The sequence below is a fragment of the Sinocyclocheilus grahami genome, unplaced genomic scaffold (assembly GCF_001515645.1).
Source record: "Sinocyclocheilus grahami isolate Dianchi unplaced genomic scaffold, SAMN03320097.WGS_v1.1 scaffold1569.1, whole genome shotgun sequence".
NCBI classification, from domain to species: domain Eukaryota; kingdom Metazoa; phylum Chordata; class Actinopteri; order Cypriniformes; family Cyprinidae; genus Sinocyclocheilus; species Sinocyclocheilus grahami.
Genome location: NW_015506748.1, coordinates 18,267 through 32,368, shown reverse-complemented (window position 1 = coordinate 32,368; position 14,102 = coordinate 18,267). Strand labels below are relative to the sequence as shown.

The 14,102-nt window shown below is 37.6% G+C and overlaps 1 protein-coding gene across 1 annotated transcript in view; it reads right to left on the bottom strand.

Annotated features, from left to right (window-relative positions):
* LOC107571241 (ceramide glucosyltransferase) overlaps positions 1–13,076 on the bottom strand; it is a 30,893-nt gene extending 17,817 nt beyond the window's left edge. The window contains exons 1-2 of the mRNA XM_016257556.1: positions 12,776–13,076; positions 1,848–1,989 (exon numbers count right to left, since the gene is read on the bottom strand). Coding sequence (XP_016113042.1) covers positions 1,848–1,989; positions 12,776–12,873 — 240 coding nt within the window. The 5' untranslated portion in view covers positions 12,874–13,076. The remainder of the gene's footprint in view (positions 1–1,847; positions 1,990–12,775) is intronic.
* Between the last annotated feature and the right edge of the window lie 1,026 nt (positions 13,077–14,102).

Here is a 14,102-nt window from a genome sequence, read left to right as displayed (position 1 = left end):
AGAATCTAAAAAAATAATCATTATTATTATTTAATTTTTTTTAAATCAGCACATTAGAATGATTTTTGGAGGATCACTGAAGACTGGAGTAATGATGCTGAAAATTCAGCTTTGCATCACAGGAATAAATTACACTTTAAAACATATTCAAACAGAAAACGGTTATTTTAAATTGTAATACTATTTCACAATATTACTGTTTTTACTGTATTTTTTGTCAAATAAATGCAGCTTTGGTGAGCAGAAGAGACTTCTTTCCAAAACATTACACAATTGAACCAGCCCCAAACTTCTGAACACTGAAAATTTGTGGGGAGATGATCCTGAAATTATGGCAAAATGCTAAAAGTTGGCTTTAGTCTCTTTATGCAAAATATAAGGTCATATTAATGTGACCTGGACAGGTTTTGTATGTACCTCATCAAGGAGGTACAATTGTACCTTTCAAAATGCTCAGGCCTGAATATTTGGGACGTCCTTCGGATACATACATTTGCTAGGAAAATTTGAACACCTATTAAAAATAGCCGTTGAAACTCTCCAGTCAGTGCCTTAAGAATGTCAGATAGGAATATCCCATAAACCGAGAACATAAACTTTATTTACATAAAAACAAAGCAGCATTGCTTCTGGGAATTTAGTTTAGTTTTGTTTCATCTTTGTATGAGCATCTCCAGCTTTCTATGTTGGTGGCCTACTACAATTCACCCAGTTTGTTCTAAAACATCCCAGCAATGCAGTCTGACTCTAGTCACAAGCAAAAAAACTGCAGAGAACATAAACCAAGCTGCACATGACAGCAATGCGGGAAAACAGCAGCAGTGTGTAACAGATAAATGCCATCTCGATTGCCCAGCATTTCCATCATCAGGGTGCAATGACCCACCAGCATCTGGTGGGCTAACCACATTTTCTTTCTATAAACATAATGAGAATTTAAACGGACATTTCCCACAACCACTTAGACACGACACTCAGGTTTCTACAGGAAGTCACACATTTACCACCTAACAAATGAACATACGTACTGTTGCAAAAGTTGTGAATTATACGAATATATATATATATATATATATATTGTATCTATATATATTTATATAGGTATACATTGTATTGTATATATATATATATATATATATATATATATATATATGTTTTTCTAAATATTGTGATATTTATCTACATACATTTTACAGACTTGAGTTGCAAGCTCAACAATGGAAAGACTCAATCAAACTAACATCAAATGTTAAAACAGAAATTCAGACTACTCAGATCGTGTTTCATGAATTAAGAGGCAGAAAGCCATTGCAAAAGTCCTTAAAAGGTCAAAAGACCACGCAAACCTGATGAAAGGACATGCCAGTGGTTTTGACAGGACAAATGTGAAAATTGGTAAATGCTAAAAAAAAAACAAGAATGGTACACATATGAGCAATAACTGACAGTATCATCCAGCCAAATCAAAAAGTGTGGTTGAAAATGAGAGTCTCATGTCTTGACACAATCTCTTCAAAGCAAACTGAAGTATGAGACTTAATGTCAATATTTAACTTCTTTTAACCAATTCAATTTTAAATCTTTAATTTGTCTACCCCCAAAAAAACTAAGTTTGACTGCATGGAAGATAATAGCACACCTCTCCTCAAACCACACAATTTTAGGCATCATTTCTGTCCGTAGCAAATATAGGTCAGAATGAGTCACCCTGAAGTTTTGTAATTAAGGGTTTTTCAAACACATAATAGCAAATGCATATAATAATAACAACATGACATGAACATGACTGTCAGCAACTTGAAACAGCAGCGCGAGCAACAAAAAGGTCAGAGTTTAGAGGAAGGTACCTTGGGATAGTCCAGCTCGAAAAATGTCTCCAGATTGTTTATGAGATTGGGGTCCACACCCTTGAGGGGCTTCAGCAGCGACACACCAGCCAGTTTGCTGTATGGCACCTTTTCTGTGGTCTTCTTGTTGAGATGCAGACGGCTGAAAAGAGAGACAAGGAATGTTTTATATTACACTGTGCATTTCAGTGTTGGGTGTAACACATTACAAGTAGGGTTGCAAAAGGGGGGGAAATTTCCGGAAAATTCCTGAAATATTTCAGAAATTTTGGAAACTTTCCAGGATTTTTTTGGAATATTCCAGGGATTTTTGGAAAGTTTCCGGAAATGTGCCACCCCTTTGCAACCCTAATTACAAGTAACGCAATTTACGTAAACGGATTACTTTTTTTCAAGTAACTAGCAAAGTAACAAGAAAATATCTGAGTTACTTTGTTTTCCCATTGACTGACTGATAGCCCATGCTGAGGTTACTGTACAGTAATTCTAGACTAAATGTGAACATGCATTTACTCATCTCACTAACACGAAAAACAGATTCAGTATTCCTCAAAATGAATAAAAACCGTGCAAATGCAAATTCAGAACATGACGCAAACCTGCAATATTTAAAAACGGTAAATGACACAAATTTCCTTTATGTATTTTACCCCATAATGTCTTTGATGCCGACCTTTGATGATCCAATTCAACCATACTAATAAGCAAAATTTACTTTAAATAAACATAACATTTGTCTTATTTTTATTGCTCAAGAGAGAAAAAAGAGCCCAGCCCAGATCAGAAAAAGTAACACAAATGTAACGTAACATTACTTTCCACAAAAAGTAACTAAGTAAAGCAATTTGTTACTTTTTTTTTTTAGAAAGCAACTCAATATTGTAATGCATTACTTTTATAAGTGCATTTCAAAAATTATAAGTGCATTTCAGGTGTCCACAGGGTAAAACATGTTGTGTGTATATCCATGCAAGCAGGATGTTATGTTGCTTTCTTTGTGCAGGATGGTGAATTTCAGGGAGGTTTTGAGTCGAGTTCACATTGAGTCAAATCCTGGTGACTCTATTTGCAAGCATCCTGCAGTAACCAAATGAAGGCTGCAGCACACAAGCATGCAGTGGGACGGTGCATTATTTTAAACAGTGATCAACTGTTTGTTTGCAGTTTGACTGGCAGCTGATAGTTCATCTATGTACCGCAACAAGGCAGGTGATCCAACTGGTTTAATTTCCCAAGTTACTGCAGTTTCACTATTAAAGATATGTCAGTTATGTCAGTTCACACTTATTACACTTTGATTAAAAAAGAAAGTCTCTCAAAGTCTATGGGGTCAGGTGGCCAGCTTTTATTATATTTATGATGTTACGAGCACCTCTTTGGCTCAGTTTCAGGACGGAAATCAAATCAGAGCATTCCTGGATGTCACAAAACTCTTTAAAAACCCTCTTATATTCAAACTATTTCGGAGAACTGTCCGTGTTCATATTATGTCTTGTTTTGATGGCCCAATGCTCAGGTAATGCCGAGTTAACCGTGTCAATGTTTATAGAGGCATTTTAAAATTGGGCGATTTGATCAGCAATTCCGGCACCCTCTGCTTCTCAGGATCTCCACTTGTGCACTTCCTATCGGTTCCTGTCTGAAGGGTCTGGAGTCTTTCCTGACACTTGCCAGCACAGTAGCCAGCAGTAGCCATTAAAAGCTGGAAGAAAGATTTTGCTGGCTGAGCATGTTTGGTTCTGAGAGATAAGTTTGTCTATCTTGACTGCCAAAACATCACTGTTGGCACTTTCTTGTGAATTTAAAACAACATGTTAAGCTCCATCTAATGCCAAGACTGAGCATTAAGAAAATGAGAGCTAAAACTCTATAAACTGCCATTTCTATTAGTGCATAATGAAGCGATATACAGTATATCGGCCAGGCAGATTAATCTACAGATATTTGGCCATTTTGAAAATATCAGCATTAACTGATTGCCTGACTAATTGATTAAAAGCAGTGTACAGAACAGTTGTCCAAATAAATTTCAGACTATAAGCATAAAGTCGTATTATACATAGATATGCAAATTATAAAGACCGATAATCATTTTAACCGATATTTGTTACAGCTAATCAAACTTTTCTTCATAATCAGTTATCGGTTTATATGCTATTTAGGAATAAATGGCATTTGCTTAATGGGAAAGTAACTTGCTAGATGTATTATTTTTGTGTATTATTCAACCTAACTAGCAAATATTTCTCTCAAGTGAGAAATGCATAGCGCTCTTAGCTTTAAGTTGCCTTTTCACCATCCCAAACACACAACAATTCATTTATTTGCAGAGAGTTATGATCATATGCATATATTTTTTGATCCATTTTGAGTTTTTGGTGTGTTCTAATTCTAAAACTATGAGCACAAGATGAGAACTAGCAATATTTTTGCACTTAAACAATGTTTTAAACATGTTTTCTGTAAAACAAGGCAGTTATGAATAATTATGTCCAAAATAATAATTTTTTTATGGTATTTAACTCTGGAAAAACCTATGCTTTTATTTAAAATGTATTGACGGTCATTTGTTTTGTGTGGACATATTTATTTCACTATTAATACATTTTAACATGGTGAATAAGTGGAGGGTAACGGCTGCTTTACGACCAATTTTCAAATTTACCATGCGACTGCCACTAGGGGAATTGTTGAAATGCGACAATCATGAATGTTGAAAATAGTGAAACGTAGCTAAAAAAAAAGTTATTAATCATTATTTTTGTTGCTGTTGTTTTTTTTAAATTTACATTTATTTTTTAACCCTTAAGCATAATAATCAGTACATATCATATATTTAAAACACACACATTACATAAGCCACCTTACCTAAATGTTCATTTCCCACATTGCCTGATCCCATCCCACACACTTCTCTCTATAATTTCCATCTTTTTACCATCAATAAAGTTGTAAAAAGGCAAACAATGTCTAGCCCTCTCTTGATGACCTACAAAATCATATGTAATATTATGTTAGTGAAGGAAAGGCCTCTCATTCACTCTGCTCTGCACATGTGTTTACAACAGCTCTTCATCAGTTCATGCCTGCTGGAGGTGTCTGCCTCTCTCACGCTCCATTAAATATGGGGGGCAACACGGCCTCATCTCACCACCTCACACCATTAGCGGAAAGGGAAGCAACACCACTACCCAGTGCTCAAAGACTACATTCCTAAAATAACAATGTATAAATTTTAATGAACCATCAGGAATTCATTTCCTTTGATTATTCATGGTACACGGATGCCCCAAGGTGGAAACACAGCTTTTAAAATAAAGCATTATTTCATAGATTTGTATGTGGGAGGCACATTTCTAAAGTACAGCATAATAAATGGTCATATGCTAGTGCTCAGTATGCATCAGTTATACTACTTCAATTTGGTTTCAAAGTTTCTGACAATCTTATGTTAATCTTGAGTACCTAGAGAGTAGTACTGCATCCTTCATATCTCTGAACAGTCTTTAGTTTTATCAGATTAAAAAAAAATACAGATACAGCGGCACCGCTTCTCTCCGAAAACAGTCGAGCTCCTGGAGGCATGCCGTGGGCGGAGCTAAAGAGTCACGAGCATGTACAGCTTTTGTAAAATATAATAAATCAATAAATAAACAAAACAGGAATGAACACTGGGTTCTTTGGGAAGCTGAACATAGTTATCTTTCCCTTACAACCAATAGCACACTTATTTGGTGACATTGTTGAATTCGTGATCTAGAAACAAAATTACAAATCCTTCTTGAGCAAGTTCTGTGCAGAGCTGCCAATGACTTCTGTAACCCAAATGAAGCACGCTGCTGATGGGCTGCTCTTGCTTTCCCTCTGGTTGATGGGTGCAGTCACTCTTCCAGTAAAAGTGCCCATACAAGGAATTCCACCCTTCATACAGGGCCATACTCGACAGAAAACTTTCTGAAAATTATACAAACCCAGAAGGAGTGTATTTGGCACAGATATGCTCTGTCATATGTCCAACTCAACCTGCATTGTTCTACAGATATGAAGGACACTTTCAAACTCGTGCTGCTCGAGGAGAGGCAGGGCTCTCAATAAGGATCACCTGATGGTCTTGCGTCACTGTATGAAACCTTCGTTCAGTTGAATGAACTGAATATACTCTCTACATTAAAACAACATGTATGTCTTTATGCCACGACATAAGAAAAACACCTTCGTTTTCCAGAAAAAAAAGTTATGAATTAATATGTTAATGCTGGAATTATAATAAAAATATAATAATTAACAAATAATAAATTGATGAATTTATATGTAACTTTCATGACTTTATAGCTGTATAAACTAGAGGTCGACCCATATGGGTTTTTCACTGGCCGATGCAGATATTTAGAAATCAGGGCAGCCGATGGCCGATATATGATGGAGATTTTTTGGCCGATTTTCTTCTCCATCTCATAAAAGTGAGTTTGAGTAAATGATTATTGCAGGGTACAAGATAGTAATAGTAGTAGTAGCCTAATTCAGAGTAATAATACATGGCTCAAAACTTTAGCACCTTCTCAAAACAGTTCTGAAGCATGCTTTTAGTTTATGTTTGCTGACAGACACCAGTGTTTCCCACAGACTTGCAAATGCAAATTCATTCTCTGCCAGCAGGAGGCGCTGTTGGAGAGGAAGGTATAGCGGTTTCCCCAGTAACGAAAGCTGTAATCGAATAAGCACTGCGCTCACAAACAGTACTTTATCAGGCATTACAGGAAAGACTAAATGAAAATGACATCAAAGCTTTTCTGAAGACGGTCGGTTCTTTTTAGTGGTCGACCGATATGGGTTTTTTGACAGCCGATACAGTTATCTTGGAAAGCAGGGTAGCCGAGAGCCGATATAATTGTATTTATTTTAATTCATATTTAAGAAATTTGAAATCATTTCGGAGCGGACATTGTCATAGTTACAGTTGTCAACATCACCTTTGTATTTACTAAAAACATTACGGAAATTTGTGTTTGTGTCATTCTGCTATTAATTGTTGTCATTATTTACCTTTTATTTTCGTTTGGCACAAGTGAAGATGTTTTTGATGATTTGCCTAAAGAGCATACCTGTGAGGTTACGATTGAATGAAATATAATTTTATTTACGTCTCTGTATGAGTTTTTTGATGGGGCATACAGTTCTGGGAAATCTATTACACTTACAAAACAATCTTCTCCTCTATTTTTCCAATAGGCAGTTCAGTTAAATGTTCACTGATTGGTTGAAACCGATGCGGCTGCCACTGCCGATCATAAAAAGATAAAATATTTGTATCTTTGGCGGCGCCTGCTGCGAAGAGCCGTGCCCGTGGAAACGGCAGGATTTTGGGTACATGAGCACCCCATTTCCGCATGTCTCCCATTGAGAATGAACTAGACACTCGCGACTGCTGCGTACCGTGTGAAAGGGCCTTAAGTCTGCGAGGTTTGTAAAATTAAATGTTCATTAATATTCATAAATTCAAAGATTTAAATTATATAAATGCGTATTTGCGGAATGCTGACGGCAAACGAGAAAGTATTATATATGTTTGCCTTTAATAATATTAAATCAATCGTTATAATACTTTTTTGTATACATTTTAATTCCTTTGTTTAACAGTTCTATCTGATTATTAGATAAACTTCTATCCGTATTAGACAGAACTGAATGACAACAGCGAACAAGAGGGAAAATGTGAGCACTGTGTGCTCAGGCGCTGCCGCAGCCGTTCTCGGCGCCTTCAAAATAAAATTCAGACGCAACGTCAAAATAAATGTCGACCACATCGGCCAAACAGAAAAAGTTATCGGCCGATGCCGATATTTGAAAAATGGCAGATATCGGCCGATATATCGGCATTGGCGATATATATCGGTCGACCACTAGTTCTTTTCAATGATACATTCAAATAAAAACGCAGAACGAATTATAAGCCCTTTGGGAAATCTATTTGTGGCGGTGACGAGCCGCCACAAATAACTCAATGTATGGGAAACACTGGACACTGCTATAAGTCAAATGGCCAAGTGATAACAAAAATAAAAGAGTTCACACATATTACACAGCCTACTGCTCATAACTGCTTAGAGTGCACTGGCCATGAGCGATGTCATCGTGGATGCTATTGTCGGACCTACGCACACATTTCATGAGGAAAGTTAATGTGCACGTTATAATCAGCCCAGAAGTTTCGTCTGAATTGCATGTGTTTCTACTTTCACATGCAAATGACTTGTTGCACTTATGAATATGATACCTTTTCAGCATCAATCCTAGTAGGGTAAAACGTAATTAAGCTTTCGAAACGGTCTGTTTTGCCCTGCCATCATTAGCTGAAGCTGTGTGTGAACAAGAAGCGGCTGCAGAGTGTGAGTTGCTCCGTCTCTCACACAGCCAGAGAGAGATTCTCCGGCGTTCTGCAACAACGCTTAGCTGCCCGCAGATGCGCCTGCCTATAAATCTGCCGATGCAGATTCATTAAAAAATGCCAAAAATCGGCCGATTAATCGGTCGACCTCTAGAATAAACCATGACAGTTTTGTTAAGAAAAAAATGCGTGTTTAATAAAAAATTCAGTTTTTGAAAAATATTTTTGTATACATAAAAAAATTGGAAAAAATAAAATGTATTTTTTTTTTTTTGTGGTGAGGTCAAAAAAACTTCAAAAATTGATAAGAACAAATCTAAACTACAAGCAGAAAAATTGTTTTTTATTAAGACTTGAAAGATGCATTTGACCTACTATTTTACTTACTAATTTTATAGTGAATGATACAATGAAAAACTCCAGAGATTTAAGGTGCAGGCACATTTACCGTGTACCCGTGCCAATTTCGTAAAATATTTGCTTGTTGCTTGGTTTGGTCTGTACTTCATACATCACTACTGACAACAGACAATTTCATCCAAACGGTCTCTAATGTGGTCATACCTCTACTTCAAAAAAAGACTCATATAGGGCTGTAGTGAGCCAATAAGTGAAAATCTAGTTAAAACTTTTGGTAAAAGTGAACTTATCTTTTCCCGTCAATCAGTCCCAACTATCAGTACTTTCTCTTTGAAGCCATGAAGATATGACCAACTTACCGACTTTATGCAAAGAGGTCCCATCACACTGGGTCAAATGTCACATACCACAGGAGTAACATCAGAGGTGAGGAACAGGAAACACAGCACACGAGGAAGGACTCCACTTGGGTGAGTTTCCCAAAGGACGGGCATCACACCATCCCCACACCTCAGTACTGAAACTAGGTGTACTCGGAACTCAAAGATCCTCTCGGTTACATAACCCAACCTGTATTTCTTCATCTTAAAGGGTTAGTTCAGCCAGAAATTAAAATTAGCCCATAAATTAGTCACCCTCAAGTCATCCTAGGTGTATATGACTTTCTTCTTTCAGACGAATCCAGTCGGAGTTATATTAAAAATTGTCTTTGATTTTTCAAGCTGTTTCATGGCACTCAGCGGGTGTTGCACGCATCAGTCCAAAAGCAGTTAAATAAAAAGCGACCATCCATAAAAAAAAGTGTCTCACATGGCTCCGGGGGGGTGAACAAAGGCCTTCTGTAGCGAATCGATTCGTTTTTGTAAGAAAAATATCCATATTCAAAACGTAATAATCACTTTAATGTAGCTTGCGCTCACTGTTGTACACGGAAGCAGCTCCAGGCAGATGACGTATGAGTTCAGCGCTGCGCATGCGCCGGTGAGTCTCGTGAAAACCACAGTTTGTTTACAGGAGCAAAGGAAGCAAAGTTTCCTTACTTTAGCAAAGCAAAACCAGTCTCCTTTTGGCTTATATCGAAATCCTCCGACATTCTTCTTTACAAATCCTCGTTTTGTACTTCTAATTAGTGACCGTTGTTTTGTTTTGATCTCTCCGCTGCGTTTCCGTGTGTGTCACTTCTGAGCGGCGCATGCGCAGCACTGACCTCATACGTCACTCCCCCGGAACTGCTTCCATTTACAACAGTGATCGCAAGCTACATTAAAATGATTATTATATTAATGATTACGTTTTGAATATGGATATTTTTCTTACAAAAACACATCGATTCGCTACAGAAGGCCTTTGTTCACCCCCCGGAGCCGTGCGAGACACTTTTTTTTAATGGATGGGCGCATTTTATTTAACTGCTTTTGGACTGATGCGTGCAACACCCGCTGAGTGGCATTAAACAGCTTGAAAGATCAAAGACTGAAAGAAGAAAGTCATATACACCTAGGATAACTTGAGGGTAGTAATTTATGGGCTAATTTTCATTTTTGGGTGAACTAACCCTTTAACATCTCTCTGACACTGCCGTTGAACAATTACCCAATCAGATAAACAATAAAAAAAAAAGTATTTAAAAATAAATTTTATTTACTTTCTGTGGACGCTTCATGTGTCAAAAAAGGGTTGCTAATACGTTTTCTTGTGATTTTAAAAGAAAATCCATAAAAAGACCTTTGACTCTAAACATATAAAGGAAAATACTAATAACAGACCATTGTCCATTTACAAAGATGCATCATCAGGGCTCAAGGAGCAACATAACGCCAGTCAACAAGTGAACTACTATCTGTTATAAAGAAAGCAGTTGACCTCAGGGTACAACCTGATCAGGGAATTCTGTCCTTTCATTTCTGTCTCACAACAGATCAATGTTAATGACCTTACAGTGGTGGACAGCACTAGTAGAATGACCAGCTGTGTGCCGTTGTGTGGCCAAAGTCATAATGAAGCATTAAAAAAACATCACGTCACGGTCATCTTTTCAGACCAGAATCCATTTAAAAAGTGGATTTTCAGTCAAATTTTTGCAACGGCTCTTTGTTCCAAAGCTTTTAAAAGAAACCACATGTTCATTTATGAGTGCATGATGACTTAAAAACTTGCTAGGATTGTTGAGGTTCTGAGACCTGACTTGTTTTGTCATTAAAAATAGATCTTAAAACCTGGAACTTGTTCAAAGGTAAAAATGAACACCAACACAAAAGCTCATGAGCAGAGTGGAAATAAAAATTACAGTATGTCATAAGCATTTCATAACGCATGATAACACACCAACAAAGGGAACTGACATCTCGAGACTTATTAGAATGAGTCGTATGACCCACGGCGACCTTTTTTGCATTAGCGGGTGAACACGGACACATCATTTGGGAGTTTGCAAATGTCCAAAAACAATTGTGTAAGATGGACACAAACAAGAGGAGCCTGCATGATCAGCCTGACTCAGATCAGAACGCCGAAAGCGAATGAGAATGAGAAGTTATTCTGTAGTAGGATCAGAGCATGACAGAAACCAAGCCAACTCACATGACACAATGTTGCAGGTGGAGGAATTTCCCAACCCACAGCTCCCTAGTCAACAAAGTTCAGTTCATTATAGCCTGAGTATCATATGATATACACTACCAACCAGAAGATCAGATACACTTGACTGAATATATATATATATATATATATATACTTTAAATATTGTCTATATATACTGCATATAGGTTATTGATGCCATTTTACAATACAATTTGGGGGAAATATACAAATATATATATACTACCGGTCAAAAGTTTGGGATCAGTAATGGTGCTTTCACACTAGCACTTCTGGTGCGCACCCGGGTTCGATTGACGTCAGAGTTCGGTACGTTTGGATGATGTGAACGCTGTCTTCCGAACTCGGGTGCGCACCCACGAACCGTACCCGAGTCCGTTTAAAAAGGGTGGTCTGGGGTACGGTTCAAGTGAACTATGGTATATGGTTTGCTGCTGATGTGAACGCAATCGTACTAAATCACGGAAGTGAACCACTATTAATGACGTATTATTTGATAAAAATGTGTGTTTGTTTGTGTTTCACTCACTTTCTGTCTCACACACACACGAGCGTGACTTAAGCACTAGATTTAGCAACTTTCAGACCCTTTAGCGGCTTTTCCCCATAGAATATTCATACTGACAATGTATATTAAAATAAGAAAAACACTATTTTACATCGTAATAATATTTCACAATATAAATTTTTTTCCTGTATTTTTGATCAAATAAATGCAGCCTTGATGAGCATAAGAAACTCCCGTAAAAAACATTAAAATCGTTCTGATACCAAACTTTTGAGCGGTAGTGTGTGTGTGTGTGTGTATATGTGTATATATATATATATATATATATATATATATACAAAAATTCCATATTATTCTAAAATGGCATCAGTAAATAGCCTGTTGTTAAAATAGGTATGCCCACCTGACAGAATAGATTTATATGATATTAGATAATAAATGGGAGACGGCATGTTATGAATAATAAACAACATTGGTTATCTTCATAGAAAACTGTGGATTGTATCAATGGTAAACAACCGTGTTGGTGAGGACAGGTTTTCTAAACACGACTAACCCAAACAAAACCATTACAATATAAACACATGCCATTTAAACCATGAAAGCCGGGTGTCTAGTGAAGCGGGAGTCGCTTTGACTCTCACCAGACAATTAATAAAAGCCTCCTGAGAAATTAAACCCCCGAGTGATTTAAAACCCCATTAGACTTTGTAGAGTAACGAATAAAATAACACGACCGGTGCGCAGTAGCTATGCTAACTATCATCGCTAAAGAGAAGAAACGAGATTAATGTAGTACTGTTAATATGAATGTATCCCCCGCCAGCCGTGCTAGCAATATGATCGTTTTGATATATACAAACATGTTTTCACGCAGTAGCAGTTACACCGCGCCGCAGAGGAAACCCGTGTTCCTGTTGGTGAGACACCCCATTCTGCACTCAACGCAGCGACGCGCCGCGCCGCAACACGTTACAACGCTCCCGTTACAATCAACGAGTCTGTCTACGCTCCAAGCTCGCGATCGGCGTCGCGTTTCATGGTTTCTCTCAAATCAATGATGCCGCATTCACTTACACGTAGATGATGGACACGAGGTGCATGAGCCAGAGCACGATGAACAAGAGGAAGCCGAAGATGGAGAAGCCTTGCAGGGCGAGATCGAGCAGGGCCATGGCTGTCCTGTGTCCGGATGCGCTGACACCTCAGTGCTTGGCCCTAATGCTGGAGACTATCTCTCTCACTCTCTCTCTCACGCACACACACACACACACACACTCAGATGACTGCGCTGCGCTGAGCGGGCGGGTCTGCGGGGAGTCCGCGCATAGCAGGCGCGACGACGCGTAAATGGGTGGGACCGAGAAGATGAACTGCGTTTGGGGTTGGTTGGAGTCTGCGGGACTGCGCCAAATAAAATGTGTTCACTGGCTGTTGGCCAGTGTTATTTTAGTAGCACTGAGTTTGTATTGATATTTGAAATCAGCTTTTATTTTCATATTTTCCGATTTTATTTCAATTTAAGTTAAAGTTTAATTTAAGTTCAATTTAAGGCTGCTAAAATGTGGAGAATATATATATATATATATATATATATATATATATATATATATTCAATATACACTGCATCTCCACAGTTCATCCACAAGGTGGCCAACTCTAATGTAATATATTACCTGGAAAAGATAAACATTATTAGGCTATTTACCGTCACCAGGCTTATTGGTCATAAAGTTTAAGGCTGCTAAACAGAAGGCGGATGTTCCTCATCCTTCATAGGGTGTGTCTTATTATAAAGATTATGAACACCTGACTTAATAAGACTGATCACATGCTTCAGAATCAACACACTCAGTTGGAACTTACATATAATATACCAACTATTATTCGAGTTAGAAGACTATAAATCTAACATTTAATTAAAAAGCATTGCTCTGAATCGATCGCATGTTTAGTCATACTTTTTTTTTTAATTCAAGGTACTTCTATTTTTTATTTTGATTGACAGTTACTCAGGGATGACGTCATCTTTAGACTGACACCTGCTGTGACGTCACCAGTGTCTGGGGTAACGCGTTACAAGTAACGCGAGTTACGCAATCAGATTACTTTTTTCAAGTAAAAGAAGAAGTTAGGGTTTTTCTTTAGAAATAAGTCATGTTTCCCATTTAAGGTGAGGAAAAAACCAGTGTCCGCTGCATTTTTACCGATTCTCGAATATGGGGATGTGGTTTACCAGCATGCCCCCTCTTCCCTTCTTTCTTCCTTGGATGCTTTGTACCACGGTGCTCTGAGATTTATTACTGACTGTAAATTTTCAACTCGTCATTGTGATTTATATGAAAGAGTTGCATGGCCTTCCTTGAGAATATGGAGAAAAATGCACTGGCATTTGTTGATATAT